The 19,623-nt window shown below is 34.1% G+C and overlaps 1 protein-coding gene across 9 annotated transcripts in view; it reads left to right on the top strand.

The window, feature by feature from the left end:
* The window catches only part of CEP57L1 (centrosomal protein 57 like 1), a 91,268-nt gene that overhangs the window by 59,463 nt on the left and 12,182 nt on the right, over nucleotides 1-19,623 (top strand). For 7 of the 9 annotated variants that reach the window (XR_011568326.1, XM_070795526.1, XM_070795525.1 and 4 more), the window contains 6 exons: nucleotides 856-1,021; nucleotides 2,576-2,755; nucleotides 5,302-5,423; nucleotides 12,778-12,894; nucleotides 14,033-14,110; nucleotides 14,607-14,693. Coding sequence is in view for 8 of the 9 variants with exons in the window: in XM_070795526.1 (XP_070651627.1) it covers nucleotides 859-1,021; nucleotides 2,576-2,755; nucleotides 5,302-5,423; nucleotides 12,778-12,894; nucleotides 14,033-14,110; nucleotides 14,607-14,693 (747 nt within the window). In the remaining variant the exon portion in view is untranslated. Of the gene's footprint in view, nucleotides 1-855; nucleotides 1,022-2,575; nucleotides 2,756-5,301; nucleotides 5,424-12,777; nucleotides 12,895-14,032; nucleotides 14,111-14,606; nucleotides 14,694-19,623 lie in introns of those variants that run through there. The other 2 variants (XM_070795529.1, XM_070795528.1) reach the window with 2 other exon arrangements.

Raw genomic sequence — 19,623 nt, 5'->3', positions numbered from 1 at the left:
AATAAAAAAAATAAATAATAAAAAAATTAAAAAAATAAAAATAAAACAATAGTAAAGAAACAGCAAAAAAAAATTGTGCTGGTGAATTGTGTTGTATATAAACAATTTTCTGTTTCAGTGTGGTTATTAACATTGACTATAATCTATTAAGTATAATACATTTCTAAAATATTCAAATTACAGAAAGAAAAATAAAATGACTTAGGAAACTTTAAAAATTACCTGCTAAGATATTTAAAATGGCTCTCCAGCCAACATACAAAAAAAACTCAAAATGGCAAGATAAAGCTCTTTTAGATTTTTAGATTTGGAATCCTTCAAAACTAGCTGACTAGAATGCTAGTGCATTAAATAGGGTTGTAGAATTCAAGGCTTAGATTCAGAAATTGATATATCCAAAATTACGCTTAAAAATGCCTTAGGAAGTCATATTGGAGTCTAGAGAATCATATTATATGAGTGGCTTCTGTTTGAAAGTTATGTCTTTTAGAATATGTACTTTATGTTTGAATGCTAGAGTCAAACTTTGTAGAGGAGTGCTCAGATGATGATCTTACAATCAAGTGAGAAACCAGCAAATTCACACCACTCATGTAATGCTCACTTCAGAGCATATACTCTTTGAGAATCAGGCAGAATTGTCTATACTGTTTATAGAGTAAATCGTCATTTTTTTCTTTTACTAGTGAACTTATTATGGTTGAACTTGTGATAATAAACTTTATAAAAACACAATTCCACAGTATATGACTATATATTTATGTTAAAACTTCCACCTGAATTTTTTCTGATATCTTTGTTATTCACATAGGAAAAAAATGATGCTATACTATATCTTTCCTTTATTCTCTACAGATAATGGATTCTGAATTAATGCATAGTATAGTCGGAAGCTATCTTAAACCCCCAGAAAGAGTGTGTGTTCCATCCATCACTCAGAGTGATGAATCATCTCAGACTCACTACTCTGTGAACTTAGAACTTACATCTTCTAAAATGCTTCGTAGTCCAAATAGCCAAGGTAATGCTAATAAAAAATCATATTTAAAATTAGGGAAATTAGGAAGCATGTTATATAAAACTTTTCATTTTTATGTAGAAAATAAGATGATTGTGTGTTTAACTAATCTTAGTAAAATGCTAATTTTGACTCTGTTGCTTAAAGTTTCTGTAAATTTAAGTTACTTAACATTTTTTATTTTGGCTTCTTTGCTATAAGATGAAGATTAATATAAACAGCTAGGCACATATTGCAGATTTATCTTTAAAATGTCATTAAAAATAGGAAAATATTCTGAAGAATAAAAGGTCAGATTTGGAGAATCCTTCTAATGAATAAGATGGTTAGAATATTAAAGAATTAAGTTGATTTTAATCTTATTCAAGGATTAAATTCAGAAATTGCATCCAAAATTACCCTTGAAAATTCTTCATGAATCCAGTTCATTGGAGTAACTATAAGATACAAGTATTATAACTTTTAAAATATAAGTTTAGGAGAATCTTAAAATTGAATTAGAAAAACATTTATGATTCCAGGCATATCTGTACCATATACATTACTTTCTAAGATGCTGATAGTCGTGTTTTTTAATCTTTTATAATAATGGTTGCCATTATAAATAGACTATAGCTTTGTGGACAAAGCAACTACAAGAAATATTGATCCAAATCAAACAATAATCTCTAACAAACATCTTTCTAATTGGATATGAACTATATGAAAGTTAATCTTGAACATTTATTTATATTCCATTCATCTCTAGTTTTACAATTTGAAGTTGTAACTGAAAAGAACATATAAGATAATATTTGAAAATTTTATAACTCGAGCTTATCTGAATTATGAAGATATTAATGTATCTGAATAATAATTATAGTAGTACATGTGTATCACAATCTTTCAAGCCTGACATCAGTTAAACCACTAGATTGTAATTTTTTCTTGATGGAAGAAGCAATGTTCTACCTCATATGTCCTAATAATTAACATAATATCTTGGACAAAGAAACAATAAATGTGATTTGACTGAAACTGAATACATCAAGAACTGAGAAAATTTTTAACTTTAAACCTAAATTTCCTTGTTAATTAGTGAACAGCATATTTTAATTTTCCTTATCCATGCTCAGACTTGTATGCCTCAAATTTCCCCTCCTTTCTCCCATGCTCCCTCTCTTCCTGCCTTCTTCACCTGCTTCTTCCCTTCCTCCCACACTCCTGTCTCTCTCACTCTCTCCCTCTCTCTATATACACACACATATATACATATATATCTTTTTTGCATATGTTTTGAACATATTTGCTTTCTTAAATTAAAATGTGATTATTAGCTTTCTTACATCTCAAACTTAGAAAATTACTAAATATAATCATAAATATATTATTTTTATAAGACGTGTTAGAATTTGTCCCTCTTTAGAATTTTAGTCATTTTTCTTTTTTATAAGGAATATAAATTGCTTTTTCTTTTTTACTTAAGTAACAAAAATATACTGCTCACTTTTATATGCTGCTATGATTATAAGTGCTCAAAAATTCTCACTTAAAATATCAAGACAATTTTTTCAACAGCTCTTATTTTAGCATTAAAAACTCTTCAGGAAAAGATTCATCGTTTAGAGTTAGAGAGAACACAAGCTGAAGATAACCTGAACATTCTTTCCAGAGAAGCGGCACAATATAAAAAGGCCTTGGAGAATGAAACAAGTGAGAGAAATCTGGCACACGAGGAACTGATAAAGCAGAAAAAAGGTAAGAAAATTCAATAATTCTCAGAAGGAAGAGGTTACCAAAGTTTACAACTTGAAAATAAAAAGCCCAGTCTAAGGTTTACTCAATATCTTTGTTCTTATATGTGTTCAAACCTTGTGGGCTTGTTCTCAGATATTTTGATATTTGCGCTACTACTACTACTACTACTACTAAGTCATCTCAGTCGTGTCCGACTCCATGCGACCCCAGAGACAGCAGCCCACCAGGCTCCCCCGTCCCTGGAATTCTCCAGGCAAGAACACTGGAGTGGGTTGCCATTTCCTTCTCCAATGCATGAACGTAAAAAGTGAAAGTGAAGTCGCTCAGTCGTGTCCGACCCTTAGCGACCCCATGGACTGCAGCCTACCAGGCTCCTCCGTCCATGGGATTTTCCAGGCAAGAGTACTGGAGTAGGGTGCCATTGCACTAAATGGATATAATTTTAAACTTGCCTGTATATTATCTGTTATCCCAGTTCATAAATTATTGAGATTAAAAGAAAAATTAAGTTTTTACACAAGTTGTATTTAGGAATTATAGTATTTTCAGAATACCAACAAAATTCATGTATTATTCAGTTCAGTTCGGTTGCTCAGTTGTGCCCAACTCTTTGTGACCCCATGAACCGAAGCACACCAGGCCTCCCTCTCCATCACCAGCTCCCGAAGTCTACCCAAACCCATGTCCATTGAGTTGGTGATACCATCCAACCATCTCATCCTCTGTTGTCCCCTTCTCCTCCTGCCCTCAATCTTTCCCAGCATCAGGGTCTTTTCCAATGGGTCAGCTTTTTGCATCAGGTGTCCAAAGTATCGGAGTTTCAGCTTCAACATCAGTCTTTCCAGTGAACACCCAGGACTGATCTCCTTTAGGATGGACTGGTTGGATCTCCTTGCAGTCCAAGGGACTCTCCAGAGTCTTCTCCAACACCACAGTTCAAAAGTATCAATTCTTCTGCGCTCAGCTTTCTTTATAGTCCAACTCTCACATCCATATATGACCACTGGAAAAACCAGCCTTGACTAGATGAACCTTTGTTGGCAAAGTAATGTCTCTGCTTTTTAATATGCTGTATAGGTTTGACATAACTTTCCTTCCAAGGAGTAAGCATCTTTTAATTTCATGGCTGCAAACACCATCTGCAGTGATTTTGGAGTCCAGAAAAATAAAGTCAGCCACTGTTTCCACTGTTTCCCCATCTGTTTCCCATGAAGTGATAGGACCAGATGCCATGATCTTCGTTTTCTGAATGTTGATCTTTAAGCCAACTTTTTCACTCTCCTCTTTCACTTTCATCAAGAGGCTCTTTAGTTCTTCTTCACTTTCTGCCATAAGGGTGGTGTCATCTGCACATCTGAGGTTATTGATATTTCTCCCAGCAGTCTTGCTTCCAGCTTGTGCTTCATCCAGTCCAGCATTTTTCATGATGTACTCTGCATATAAGTTAAATAAACAGGGTGATCATATACAGCCTCGACATACTCCTTTCCCAATTTGGAACCAGTCTGTTGTTCCATGTCCAGTTCTAACTGTTGCTTCTTGACCTGCATACAGATTTCTGAGGAGGCAGGTCAGATGGTCTACTGTTCCCATCTCTTAAGAATTTTCCGCAATTTATTGTGATCCACACAGTCAAAGCTTTGGCATAGTCAATAAAGCAGAAGTAGATGTTTTTCTGGAACTCGCTTGATTTTTTGATGATCCAATAGATGTTGGCAATTTGACCTCTGGGTCCTCTGCCTTTTCTAAACTCAGCTTAAACAACTGGAAGTTCATGGTTCACGTACTGTTGAAGCCTCACTTAGAGAATTTTGTGCATTATTTTGCTAGTGTGTGAGATGAGTGCAGTTGTGCGGTAGTTTGAGCATTCTTTGGCATTGCCTTTCTTTGGGATTGGAATGAAAACTGACCTTTTCCAGTCCGATGCCCCCTGCTGAGTTTTCCAAACTTGCTGGCATATTGAGTACAGCACTTTCACAGCATCTTTTAGGATTTGAAATAGCTCAATTCGAATTCCATCACCTCCACTAGCTTTGTTCGTGGTGATGCTTCCTAAGGCCCACTTGACCTTGCATTCCAGGATGTCTGGCTCTAGGTATGTGATCACACCATAATGATTATCTGGGTCATGAAGATCTTTGTTGTATAGTTCTTCTGTGTATTGTTGCCACCTCTTCTTAATATCTTCTGCTTCTCTTAGGTCCTTACCATTCTGTCCTTTATTGTGCCTATCTTTATATGAAATGTTCCCTTAGGTCCTCTATTTTCCAGATGATATTATTTCCCAGGAATAGCCAGGTTTTTGTGATCCCACAAGTCACTGACATCCTTCCCTTTCAGAAGTATACTCTCTGGGTCTTTATGAGTCAGCGTTAAATTAGTTATATATAATTAATAAGATATTCACAAATTTTATGTTAATTTCCGGAGAGTCATTATTTAGAAGTAAAGAAGTTTTGAACTTCTGACTTTTGATTGAATTCATATAATACATGTCTTGTGATAACTCGCTGATATGATTCATTATTACTTTTTCTTTTTCATAGATATAAGTATGCAGTTAAGCTCAGCCCAGTCTCGCTGCATCCTCCTAGAGAAGCAACTAGAATATACAAAGAGAATGGTTCTTAATGTAGAACGAGAGAAGAATATGATCCTAGAACAACAGGTGACTATGTTTTCTATAGTAATATAATATGTTTTTGAAGAATATTTAATGTCATGGGAAAATTGTCATATTGTAATTTAAATAGGATATAAAGCTGTATGTAGGAAATTTCCGGTTACAGTGATGCACACTAAGTCATTTGAACCAACTTTTCTATAGAGGAAACACAAACACTGGACAGAATATTAAAAAAGAAAAGAAGTATGTGTGCATAGTTAAATTCAAAGAAGTTGACCTCCAGAGTGGTTGGCTTTGGGTCCCTTCCTTTTTAGGACATTTTTGATTCCAGAAGAGTCAGTTGAAAGGCTAAATAGTGCTTTTGAAAGCCTCATTATGGGGCTAAAGAAGTTAAAGTTAAGAGTTCAAGATCTGCCAAGGGTAGGAACCCTGGTAAATATTCTGTGCTCTGAATGCTTTGTAATGATGAACAAAAAGGAAAACAAGATAGATTACAGCTCAGCTCTAGATTATCAGAGTAATCTAGAAAATCTTAGTCCCTGAAATTGGATTAAAGTGATCCTTAATGGCTAACGTTCCCAGGGTCCTCAAATTATTTCTATAAACCTTTCTTCTACACAGTGAGAAACTTTGCAATGAAAGATGACCAGGCAGAAGGAGATAACACTATCAAAAGAAATAGCATACTTAACAGACTATATATAAACACTCTCACAAGTTAGCTCCAGCTAGATCCTGGCTCTAGAAGATACAGACTTTAAAATAATTACACTTGATATAATCAATGAGATAGAAAATAGAATCAAAATTTTCAACAGAACATTAGAAACCATAAAATGGCACAGCAGATTTGAAAAGGAACCAAATAAAAATTGCAATATTGTAAAAAAATACAATAAATGGAATTGAGAACTTAATGGTGCATCTAACAGCAGATCAGAAGAGATAATTAGTGAATTAGCAGATGAAACCATCCAGATCAATGAAGAGACAAAACAATGGTAAGCTTAGAAAAGAGAACAAGAGACATAAGTTAGAGTGAGGTCAAATTTATGTGTGATTGGAATCCCAAAAGGAAAAGAGAGAGAATAGGACAGAAACAATGTTTGAAGATATAATGGCTGGGAAGTTAAAAAATTGACTAAAAAAATAATCACACCACAGATTTAAGAAACCCTATAAAACCAAAGCAGCAAAAATAAATAAAATAAATAATAAGACAAGAATAAAATCCTAAAAGCTGCTGGGGAAAATAAAAGGTTATGTTCAAAAGGACAACAATTAAATTGACAGCTGACTTCTCAATAGAAAATACTGAATCTGGAAGAAAACAACTGATTATAATTAAGATATTAAAAGAAAATAACTGTCAGTCTAGAGTCCAATGCCTGGTGAAAATATCCTCCAGAAATAAAGGTGAAGTGAAGACATTTTAAGACTGACCAAATCTGAGGTAATTTGTTACTAGGAAGTACATTCTAAAGGAAACACTGAAGGTATCATTCAGACAGAAGGAAGAGTATCTTAGATAGAAGGTCAGAGATGCAGGAAGGAATGAAGAACAATGAAGATGGTAAATATATAGGTAAATAAATATATAACAGCAATAATTATGTTTTATTTTATATATTTAAATATATATAAAGGATTAAAATTAATGAGAATAATAACTTATAAATTAGAACTGATAAATACAGTTTAAGTGTTCTAAGATCTTTGCTTTATGTTAAAAATGGGTAGAAGTACCAGTCAATACTGGATTTTAATGGGCCAAGTATTTAATAGGTTTCTCAAGGAACTAGAAAAGTTGATTCTAAAATTATATGAAAAGGAAAGGTCCAAAAGTAGCCAAGCTATTCTGAAGAAGAATAAGATGAGGTCTTGCCCTATGACATATTGATACTGTCAAAATTAGCATGATATTTGTGTGGACTGACAGAATAAAGGATTAGGGTATAGTCAGACCCGTTTATATGGAAAGACAATATAAAACAAGGATGCCATTGCATAACATTATTGAAATTCTAGACTTCAGTAAATATGTGGGGGAAATTGATTATCTATGTGAGAGAAAAAGAAAGAAATTGGATCCCTACCACACATTGTACACAAAAATAAATTCCAGATGGATTAAAGACTTATATGTTAACTTTAGAATTTTTATAAGAAAATACAGAATAATGCCTTTATGACCTTGGAGTTAAGAGAGATTTCTTAAGCAAGATACAAAAAGTACAAAGCAGTGGTAGAAAAATGGGCAAAGTTATGAAGAGGCATTTTGCAGGATAAAAGAAATCACAGTTCAGTTCAGTTCAGTTCAGTTGCTCAGTCGTGTCCGACTCTTTGCGATCCCACGAATAGCAGCACACCAGGCTTCCGTGTCTTTCACCAACTCCTGAAGCTTGCTCAAACTCATGTCCATCGAGTTGGTGATGCCATCCAGCCATCTCATCCTCTGTCGTCCCCTTTTCCTGCCCCCATTCTCTCCCAGCATCAGGGTCTTTTCCAGTGAGTCACCTCTTCGCATGAGGTGGCCAAAGTATTGGAGTTTAAGCTTCAACATCAGTCCTTCCAATGAACACCCAGGACTGATCTCCTCTAGGATGGACTGGTTGGATCTCCTTGCAGTCCAAGGGACTCTCAAAAGTCTTCTCCAACACTACAGTTGAAAAGCATCAATTCTTCGGTACTCAGCTCTCTTTATGGTCCAACTCTCACATAACATACATGATTATTGGAAAAACCATAGTTTTGACTAGACAGACCTTTGTCGGCAAAATAAGGTCTCTGCTTTTTAATATGCTGTTAGGTTGGTCATAACTTTGCTTCCAAGGAGCAAGTGTCTTTTAATTTCATGGCTGCAGTCACCATTGCAGTGATTTTAGAGCCCAGGAAAATAAAATCTGTCAACTGTTTGCACTTTTTCCCCATCTGTTTGCTGTGAAGTGATGGGACCAGATGCTACTATCTTAGTGTTTTGAATGTTGCGTTTTAGGCCAGCTTTTTCACTCTCCTCTTTCACTTTCATCAAGAGGCTCTTTAGTTCTTCTTTGCTTTCTGCCATAAAGGTGGTGTCATTTACATACCTAAGGTTATTGATATTTTTCCTGGCAGCCTTGAGTCCAGCTTGTGCTTCATCCAGCCTGGCATTCCACATGATGTACTCTGCATATAAGTTAAATAAGCAAGGTTGACAATATACAGTAGTTCAGTGATTATTGATAAATGAATATGCTAATGTAATCTGCAGTGCTACCAAATAAAGGAACATTTTTATCACCCCAGAAATTTTCTTATATCTCTGCCAAGTTATTCCCTGCTCTCTCCCCACCTCCTAACAATGCAACTACTATTCTGATTTATTTTGCTTCAGATTAATTTTACCTGTCCTAGAACTTCATATAAATTGGATGATAGAAAATGTTCTTTTTGTGTCTGGTTCTTTGGTTTCACATACAGTTTTTTAGATTAATCCATGTTGTTACATGTATCAGTAGTTCATTCCTTTTATTGCTGTGTAGAATTTCATTATATAGATATGCCACAATTTGGTTATCCATTTTTCATTTGATGGATATTTGACCTTTTTTCCAGTTTGGAGGTGTTGTAAGTAAAGATACTTCAAATATTCTTGTACAAACTTTTTTGTGACCATATGTTTTAATTGCTCTTAGATAAAGAGAAATTATAGTAGAATTACTGAACCACGGGGTAGGTGTATTTTTATAAGAAACTATCAAAGTATTTTCCAAAATATTTTCTTCTAAAAGCTCTTAATTTTCATTTTGTTCTATGATCCATCTGGGATTAATTTTTGTATAGTGAGAAAAAATTATTCAAGGTTAAATTTTTTCCATGTGGATGCCCAATTGTCCCAGCACCATTTGTTAAAAGATTTCTTTTCTCCCATTAAATTGATTGGGCACCTTGGTCAACAAACAGTTGACAAAGATAGATCAAGTCTGTTTCTGGAACTCAGTATTTTCTAGGGATTTTCTATATACATAATCATGTCATCTATGAATAAATAAAGTTTTATTTTTCCCTTTTCAATTTTTATGGCTTTTGTTTTTTGTACTTTCTTGCACTGGTTATTGCGGCTAGTACAGTGTTAATTAGAAGTGGTAAAGACTGACATCCTTGTTTTGTTTCTGGTCATTGGGAGAAAGATGCTAGTCTTTCACTAGACTATTATCTCTAGGTTTTTCATAGTTATCCCTTATCAAATGTGGAAATTACTTTCTATTCTTAGTTTGCTGGAAACTTTTACTGTGAATGATTTTGCGATTTGCTTTTTATACATCTAGTGAAAGGGTCATATGATTTTTCTCATTTCTTCTGTTAACATGGTAAGTTACATTGTTTGATTTTCAAATGTTAACCAACATTGCATTCCTGATATAGGCCTCAATCGATCTTGATGTAGTATCATTTTTCTATATTGCTTGATTCAGCTTGCAAAGATTTCACTTAACAATTTTTGTGACTTCGTCCTTAAGCCATCTTCGTTTGTATTTTTCTCACAATGTCTCATTTTGGTATTATGATTTTGTTTGACCTCATAAAATTAGTTGGGAAGATTCCTTCTATTTTCTGAAAGACCTTGTATAAGAATAGTTTTATTTCCTCCTTAAATGTTTGATAGAGTTCAAATTTGATAGATGCTATCTGGGACTGAAGTTTTCTTTAAATATCTAGTGTTTAATTATAAGTTCAGTTTATTTATAACAGAGATTTGGCTACTCAGATTATCTGTTTTTCTTGTGTCTTTAGAGATGTTCCCTCTTGTATTCCTGATACTAGTAAATTGTATTTGTGCTCTTTTTAAAACTATCAACCTACATATCACTTTATAAATTTTATAGATTTTAAAAAATAAATCTTTATAAAAACTTTTATTTTCTATTTCATTGATTTCCACTTTATCTTTATTATTTCCTTCCTTCTACTAATGTAGGATTTAATTTGCTATTTTTTCCCTAGCTTTGGATGTTGGAAACTTAGATTATTGATTTTAAAACTTTATTATTCCTTTTTTTTTTTTTTTTTGTTAGAGAGTTTATTCAGTTAAAGAACTGCTTTAGTCTTGGCTGCTTCCAGTTAATAGGATAAGAGGGCTGGGAAATGAAGATGAACTTTTTTAAATGGCCTGTGAAAAGACAGTGTTATATAATTACTAAGCAAAGAACCTCAAACTCAAGCTGTACTAAATATTCTAATTCTTATTGATAGATCTGAAAGTAAATTATAACTGCAATTTGAATAACTGAAGTTTTATTATTTCTTTTTAAATGTAATATATTGTGATTAAAAACTATCAAGTTCCCTCTAAACTGTGCTTTACCTGCATCCCAAAGATTTCGACATTTTGTATTTTCATTCTTTCAACCAAAAATATTTTTTAAGTTCCCTATTCCCTAGTGGTTTCTTCTTAGATTTTGCTGACTTCTCTTTCTCCAGGTATTTTTCCCCTTCTCTTTTTTAGTAGCTACTGTATAGGTTAAAGTTATGTATTCTTAATGTACTACAGTCTATCATGAATTAGCATTAAAATATTTCACATGTAATACAAGATCCTACTACATAATGATTCCATTTGTCCCCCTTTGTGCTACACTTTTCATACATTTTATTTCTATGTGTGTTATGTAGCTCACAATACATTGTTTCTGTTTCTCCTTTAAATAATCAATTTTCCTTTAAAGAAAATTAAGAAATAAGAAGTAATATATATTTATCCACATTTTTACTATTTCTAGTGCTTTTTAAAGTATGCTGGGAATTCTCTTAGCATGTATTTGTCTGGAAAAGGCTTTATTTCACCACCATTGTTGAAGGATAGTTTCACTGGGTATAAAATTCTAGTTGATTTTTTTTTTTCCCCCCCAAGATTTATTTATTTACTTTTGGCTGTGCTGGGTCTTCATTGCTGTGCATGGCCTTTCTCTAGTTGTGGAGAGTGGGGACTACTCTAGTTGTAGTTTGTGGGCTTCTCATTGCGATAATTTCTCTTGTTGCAGAGCTCAGGCTCTAGGGTGCACAGGCTTCAGTAGTTGCAGTGCATGGGCTTAGAAGTTGTGACTCTTGAGCTGTAGAGCGCTGGCTTAGTAGTTGTGGTGCATGGACTTAGTTGCTCTGTGACATATGGAATCTTCCTAGACTAGGGACTGAACTCACGTCTCCTGTATTGGCAGGCAGATCCTCAACCACTGGACCACCAGAGAGGCCTGATTTCATAGTTTCTAATGAGAATTGTTATCTTCATTCCTCTGTGTATAGTGTGTTATTTCTTAGGCTGTTTTTTCCCTTTTATCACTGGTTTTCAACCATTTGATAATATGCCCAAATGTGGTTTTCTTTGTATTCATTCTGCTTGGGTTATTTTTTGTTTGTTCATTTTAGATTCTTGAATCTGTCAGTTAATATTTTTCATCAGAATTGGAACATTTTTAGGTATTAGCCTTCAAATAATTATTCTTGTCTGACTTCTCTCTCTTCTCCTTCTGTAACTCCAATAGAATGTTAGACCACAGGTCACCAAAACTCTATTTATTTGTTGTTTCAGTTTTTTTATTTTTAATAAACTATTTTTTAGAGCAGTTTTAAGTTTATAGAAGATTTGTCAGATAATACTGAAAATTCTCATATACTTCTTGCCCCCTCACAGTTGCCCCTGTCATTAACATCTTGCATTAGTGTGGTAATAAATACCATTATAAGACAATGCATAGGTATGCATATATATGTGTAGAGCTTCCTTGGTGGCTCAGCAATAAAGAATCTACCTGCCAGTGCAGAAGACACAAGTTCAATCCCTAGATCAGGAAGATCCCCTGGAGAAGGAAATGGCAATTCATTCCAGTATTCTTACCTAGGAAATCCCATGGACAGAGTGGCCTGGCAGTCTTTATACAGTCCATGGTGTCGCAGAGTTGGACACAACTTAGCAACTCAACACCAGTAAATATATATGTATAACTTTCCTTTTCTTCAAGTTCTCTGTATGCTTTAGTCCTTTGATAGCTGCTTTTCTATGTTATAGTTAGAGAGAGGGTAAGTCAATAAGTAGGTTTGATCACCTTGTGATAACACCTTGTTTATTTACTATGTTTCACTGATGATGTTTTCCATAGTAGAAATGTTATATAAAGATACATAGAAGATTTTGTTCCATTGATCTAATATATTTTTTTGCACAGTTTCTTTGTTTTTGAAAAGGATTTTATTTTCTCTTGTTTTTTTTTTTTTTTTGCTTTCAAAGTACCTAAAGTATGTGCATGTTTGTTATGTGTTTCTTATGACAATTTATGTTGTGCTTTGAATTCTCAGAAATTGTATTATTCTTGAGCAATCGGCTTCACTTGCCAAACTTAGGTTTTGTTTTTTTCTTTTCCAGGCCCAGCTTCAAAGGGAAAAAGAACAGGATCATATGAAGCTTCATGCAAAACTTGCAAAGCTTGATGTCTTAGAAAAAGAATGTTTTAAACTTACAACAACTCAGAAAACTGCTGAGGTAAGCTTCAACTTATTTCTTTGAAGTGGTGATACCAGGAATAAATCTTTAATGTTATGTGTAATTACCCTGTATATGAATATGCAATAAAATTAGATTTGTAAAACTTCATTAATAGCTTTTAGTAATCCAGATATGAGTTATTGCTTATAGACCACAGCATAAATGAGTTTGCTTTTTGATGTGAAATTGTAGTTTACCTTCTTCTGCAGTGGTAGAATATTTTCGTTTGTTAGGTGATTTACCTAAAGGATATTGAAAAGGTAGCCTTTCACCACATGCAAGTAAGTTATGCCTTTTCTAGATCCTATCCTGAAATGCCCTCTCTTTTTCCAAGTGAATCCTATCCATTTTGTAGGATTCTCCTATTTCTGCTTCCTCTATGAAGCCTTCCTTGAGGTTTTGAACACTCAGGAAGTTCTCCCTTTGAGATAGTACTGTCTTCCTATTCCAAACTATACCATGGATATACAATGAAATACTTTTGTGTATAAGGTTATACATATATATTCATGACCTGGGTCAAATCATATTGTTTCATATATATTAGTCTTGTTTCCCTGGTGGCTTAGATGGTAAAGAGTCTGCCTACAGTGCAATCCCTGGGTCAGGAAGATCCCCTGGAGAAGGAAATGGCAACCCACTCTGGTATTCTTACCTGGAAAATCCCATGGACAGGGGAGCATGGCAGGCTACAGTCCATAGGGTCACAAAGAGTCAGACATGACTGAGCGATTTCACTTTCACTTTTCCCTAAGTACAGCATAGTCTTTTATTCTAAGTTGTCTATATTTTGAATGAAACATTGAGACCCAAGACTATATTGTTTGACCTTCTAGACCTTTAAAACCTCCCAAATTTTCAGTATTATGATTTTGTTAATGAACATTAATAGAGCCTATGCATATAAATTCTTTGCTTCTCCTTTGTCTTTCTTAAATAAAGTAGGTAAAGAATCATATGAAGAAAGCCAAGGAAAACTTAGTATCTTTTGCCATTCCGTTTTCTTATTTTCTGCTTTAATTTACCAAACTATTAAGAATCAAGACCCTGAGGGCTCTATTTGTTTGGAAAAGGAATAAAAGATATTTAGCTCTAGTTTTTGTATAATAATCTCGGTTTTTCAATTCTTTTGTAGGACAAGATTAAACATTTAGAGGAAAAACTAAAGGAAGAAGAACATCAGCGTAAGCTTTTTCAAGATAAAGCTTCTCAGGTAAACAGAACACTGTTTCATCTGGCACTTTAAAATCACATATGTTTTATTATACTTTATTAACTGAAGCCTTACTCTAGACTCTAATTTATGCTTCCTAACTTATCAGTTTTGTCTCTTTTTGCTGTAATAATGAAATTTCAATAAGTCAGCAAGTATATTCATAGACTTGGATGTATTGCCAAAGATCTTTTGGTCTTTTGAAATTCTGAGAAACATGCATATATTCTCAGTTGAAAGAACTCATGCTATCAATTGTTTTCAGTTTGAGATATATAAAATAACTCATTCTGTTATAAACAGAAAATGATTGTAATTACCAGTAGACTTGGTGACTTTAACACAAAAAAATAAATTTTTGGATTTTCTTTTCTTCTTCAAAAAAACATTTTTATCTTTATTAACTGATATATGATCCCTCATTATAATGTTTCTGAAGAAAAAGAAATTTGTTAAAAGTCAAGTAATAGTAAGGGTTTTTTTTTCACTATTATAGCTTCAGACTGGACTTGAAATCAGTAGAATTTTAATGTCTTCAGTAACAAATCCAAGGCACTTCAAGGAAAAGAAGAAATCTTCAAAGGTATGCAAATACTTTATTCTTATTTCTAGTGCTTATTTCTTCATCCTTTTAGTAATTATACCTGTGCATTTTTTAAAAAGAATTTGAAGATATTTATAATATAAGACATGAAATAATTCTATGAAATGGACCTAAAAACATAAGTCAAGTAATGATGATTTGGGGTGTGAGGACAGAAAATTCAATAAAACCTAGGTTAAAGTAGCAGCATTTGAGCACAAAACCTAGCTCTGAGTTTGCTTGACATCCAAAGCAAAAAGGAACATATAATGGGCAATACATCTAAATTTGTGAAATAACAATAAGCATTCTAATTTTTCTAGAAAGGCAAACATATTGCTAGTACTAAACTGTTAAAGAAATGCATTTTGGATACTTTTTAAAAGAAGCACTAAACAGTACAATAGATACAGCACAGTAGATTCTGGAAGCAGTTTTATATAATGCATGCACAATAAAAAGACAAGATATACTATTAAATTACATTGTATTATAAATTATAATATTAAATTAAATTATAGTCATTTCTCTAGAGAAATTCTTTATTTCTTTATACTAATATCCCTTGGACTTGCCTAAAGATTGGGGAATGAGTACTTTATAGCTTTACCAATAATAATTTGTTTTGTTAAATTGATGTTTTGGATTTATTATATTAAACTTTTTTATTTATAATGGTAAAGAAAATGTTAGTCCCTTTTAATCTTATGATTCTGAAATTATAGTTTTGATGACCATTATTACTATTTATTCAATATGCATGTAGTGTTTTTATGTGCTATTTGCTGTACGAACCAAGCATGCTATTTGTGAATTCTGGCCACTGCCATAGGTTCACCCTGTGGATACAATAATGGAGGAAACATTATACTTAACTTTAGCTAGTTGTTTATTCCATAAATAAGAATTCAGTAGTTTGGATGCATTTTTCACAGATTTTTTTCTTTCAAAGAATTTGCAAACTACAGTAATAAAGAATATTTTCCCAATGCTGTTTATATTTTTTTAGTTTATTTCCTTCCTTAAGTATGTTTTGTGTCTTATCTCCACAATAAGATTAGAAGCTGCAAAGCTAAATAGAGAATCACTATAAGTAATTTATACAAGTGGAAAAATACTGATTTATTTTTGTAGTTATGTTTTATGACATCCTTTGAAGAGCTGGTGGAAAAGATTTTTTAATAAGGTACAGGGAAAAACAAAGTAAAAGAAATGAAGGAAAGAAAAGGTAGCTCCTGGAAGAAAAGAAAAAATAATTGACAGCAAAAACCACTTTATAAAAGCAGTTAGCTTAAGTTCCAAGTTCATAGATCTGTAAGTAATAATGCTTCCTTTTAAAGGTAACAGGAGCACTAATGTTGCTGAAGGTAGTATCTGGGTTTTTTTAAGAGACCTCTGTGAGATTGCTGCTTGTCTCACTGACACTTACTCCATATCGAGTTGAATGAACTATGTCCAGGATATGGAGTAAGTGTCAGTGAGACAAGCAGGAATCTCACAAAGGTCTCTTAAAAAACAAACAAAAAAACCCCAGATACTAGTACCTTTAGGTATTGAAAGGACTTCCCTGGTGGCTCAGACAGTAAAGCATCTGTCTAGAATGCGGGAGACCCGGGTTCGAGCCCTGGGTTGGGAAGATTCCAGGAGAAGATGGAGAGGGAAATGGCAATCCACTCCAGTACTATTGCCTGGAAAATCCCATGGACAGAGGGGCCTGGTAGGCTACAGTCTATGGGGTCACAAAGAGTCGGACACGACTGAGTGATTTCACTTCACAGGTATTAAAAAAGATAACACAGGAATTTACAGAGAAGCAGATAAAAATACAAATATAAGACAGAGTGTACTAAAAATTTAATAAAGGTATAAACAAAGTATTCTGGTGCTGTACACATAAAGAATATGTGAAAAGATCACACAAGAAGTAGTAAAGGCAGACTTGGAAAATGAGTAAGTATTGATAGAGATGAGGCGAGGTGTGTCACAGTCTGAGAGTATAGTTGATTTTTACATGAAACTGTAAATAATTGTCCAGTACTAGTACCATATGATGGAGAAGGAAATGGCAACCCACTCCAGTGTTCTTGCCTGGAGAATCCTGGGGGCGGGGGAGCCTAGTGGGCTGCCGTCTATGGGGTCGCACAGAGTCGGACACGACTGAAGCGACTTAGCAGCAGTAGCTGCAGTACCATGTGAGACTTGAAACTATAGCTTGAAGTGAGATTATGACTGATCTTCAATGCCATGTTAAGAATTTGAACTTTTGTTCTATAAATCATTGCGAACCATTGAAGGCTTATAGAGACATGATTAGAGCTATACTTCTAGATAATGACCAACAACAGCATAAGGTGAGCTTGGAAGTAAAGAATCAGACTGTTTGCATATTGTAAGCAAGATAATAGAAGCCTGTCCTGTGAGGTTTTCATTATTCTTTTGAAAGGATAGATGTAATTATCAGTCAGAAATCTCATTCAGTATAGTGACTGAAAAAAATTACATTTCTTTTGTTCTAATTTAACTGCTTAAAATAGACTTTGATCAAACCATCATTTTCTATTACTTGAAATTATCATTCCTAAGGTACAGAGCTTGAATGATTGTCCAGAATCACCAAGAAAATCTGAGTGAATAAGAACTGACTCACAAACTTGTGATATCTCTACCTCTAAGCAACTTAATTTTTTTAATTTAAAAAAATTAATGTTTATGATAGTTAAGATATCTAAATTTTCCTTTAGAATTGGGAATATTTTGTTTTCTTTTTATTATGGAATATCCTCATCTTATTGATTATTCTCTTGCTAAAGTGTTAAATTGAGTGACCAAGTCACCCCAGTTTGCCTATGACTTAACTGGTTTTAGTACTAAAGATCCTGTATCATGGGCAGATTGAGACAATTGGTCACCCTAGTTCAATCCATCTAACAAAAATAGTAAAATCATTTACTTTTAAGAATGTAGCTTAGCAGTGTCTTTTTAAAAATGATTCACAGAGGAGTACATATTGGTTTGGCCAAAGAGTTTGTTTGGGTTTTTCCATAAAATGTTACTGAAAAACCTGAACAAACTTTTTGGCCAACCTAATATAACAAAAAATGTCTGCTCGAAGGATAATAATGACATTAACACTGGAGTACTTGCCACACAGCTTAAGAAATAGAGCATTACCAGCACTGTTAAGGCCCAGTGTGTACCTTTCTTAAATTGTATTCCCTCCATCCACGGAGTAACCACAATTCTGATTTTGTTTTTATCATTCTCCTGGTTTTAAAAAAAAAATTGCTTTGCCAAATAAGTATTTATAAGAAATATATTTGTTGGGTTTACACTTGAACTTTATATAATGGACTTACTGTATTTGTGTTCTTCAGTAGCTTTCTTTTTCCACTCAACATTAAGTTTATGAGATTCTTCCAATTGATGCATATATGAATGGTTCATTGCTTTTTATTGCTAAAAATTTCTTTTTCCCTTCTCCTTTCAGTGATCATTTGGTTTGTTTCTCACTTTTTGTTATTATAAACAACACTGTTATGAACATTCTTGTACATGCCTCGTGGTGTAAGTGTTCAGGAGTTTCTCTGAGATACTGGGCCATAAGTGTCATGCACCTTAGCTTTATAAGATATTGTTATAAGACCAGTTTATGTTCCAATCAGCAATTACCATTGTTCCATATCCTAACCATGTGTCTTTTTTTGTTTTTTGTTTTTCACTTTTTATTTTGAAAAATTATAGATTAGAGGTGATAAAAAAAAATATAAAGGGAGGTACAGTGTACCTTTCGGAGAAGGCAATGGCAACCCACTCAGTACCCTTGCCTGGAAAATCCCATGGACGGAGGAGCCTGGTGGGCTGCAGTCCATGGGGTCTCGAAGAGTTGGACACGACTGAGTGACTTCACTTTCACTTTTCACTTTCATGCATTGGAGAAGGAAATGGCAACCCACTCTAGTGTTCTTTCCTGGAGAATCCCAGGGACAGCAGAGCCTGGTGGGCTGCTGTCCATGGGGTCTCACAGAGTTGGACATGACTGAACAGACTTAGCAGCAGCAGCAGCAGCATATATCTTTAACAAGCTTCCCCCAATGGTAATATCTTTCATAAATATAATAAAGTCCAGGAAATTGAAATTGGTACAATACACAGAGCTTATGGAGATTTCAACAGTTTTTTGTTCACTTAGTGGTGTGTGTATATACATATTTGTGTCATCATATACAGTTTTATCACATGTGTAGATTCTTGTAACCATCACCACTATGAAGATACAGAACTATTCCACTACTATAAGGTTCCCTCATGTTATCCCTTTATAGTTACACATCATCCTCCCTAACCCTTAGCAATTTATAATCTGTTTACCATCTCTATGATTTTATTTCAGGAATGTTATATAAACTAATCATATAGTATATAACCTTTTGAGAGGCTTGTTTCATTCAGCCAATCCATCTAAGTATTGATGCATTTTTAAAAGTTTCTGTGTAGTATTCCATGCTAGGGATGTACCACAGTTGAACCATTTACCTGATGAAGGAGATTTGGGTTGTTTTCAGTTTTGTTGTTGTTGTTTAGTTGCTAAGTTGTGTCCCACTCTTTTGCAACCCCATGGACTATATAGCCCACCAGGTTCCTCCTCTGTCCATGGGATTTCAGTTTTAGGCACCCCACTCCAGTACTCTTGCCTGGAAAATCCCATGGACAGAGGAGCCTGGTGAGCTGCAGTCCATGGGGTCGCTAAGAGTCGGACATGACTGAGTGACTTCACTTTCACTTTTCACGTTCATGCATTGGAGAAGGAAATGGCAACCCACTCCAGTGTTCTTGCCTGGAGAATCCCAGGGACGGGGGAGCCTGGTGGGCTGCCATCTATGGGGTCTTGCAGAGTCGGACACGACTGAAGCAACTTAGCAGCAGCAGTAGT

This window comes from Bos indicus, chromosome 9 (genome assembly GCF_029378745.1).
Source record: "Bos indicus isolate NIAB-ARS_2022 breed Sahiwal x Tharparkar chromosome 9, NIAB-ARS_B.indTharparkar_mat_pri_1.0, whole genome shotgun sequence".
Taxonomy (NCBI): domain Eukaryota; kingdom Metazoa; phylum Chordata; class Mammalia; order Artiodactyla; family Bovidae; genus Bos; species Bos indicus.
This window is presented reverse-complemented; position numbering and strand designations above follow the sequence as displayed.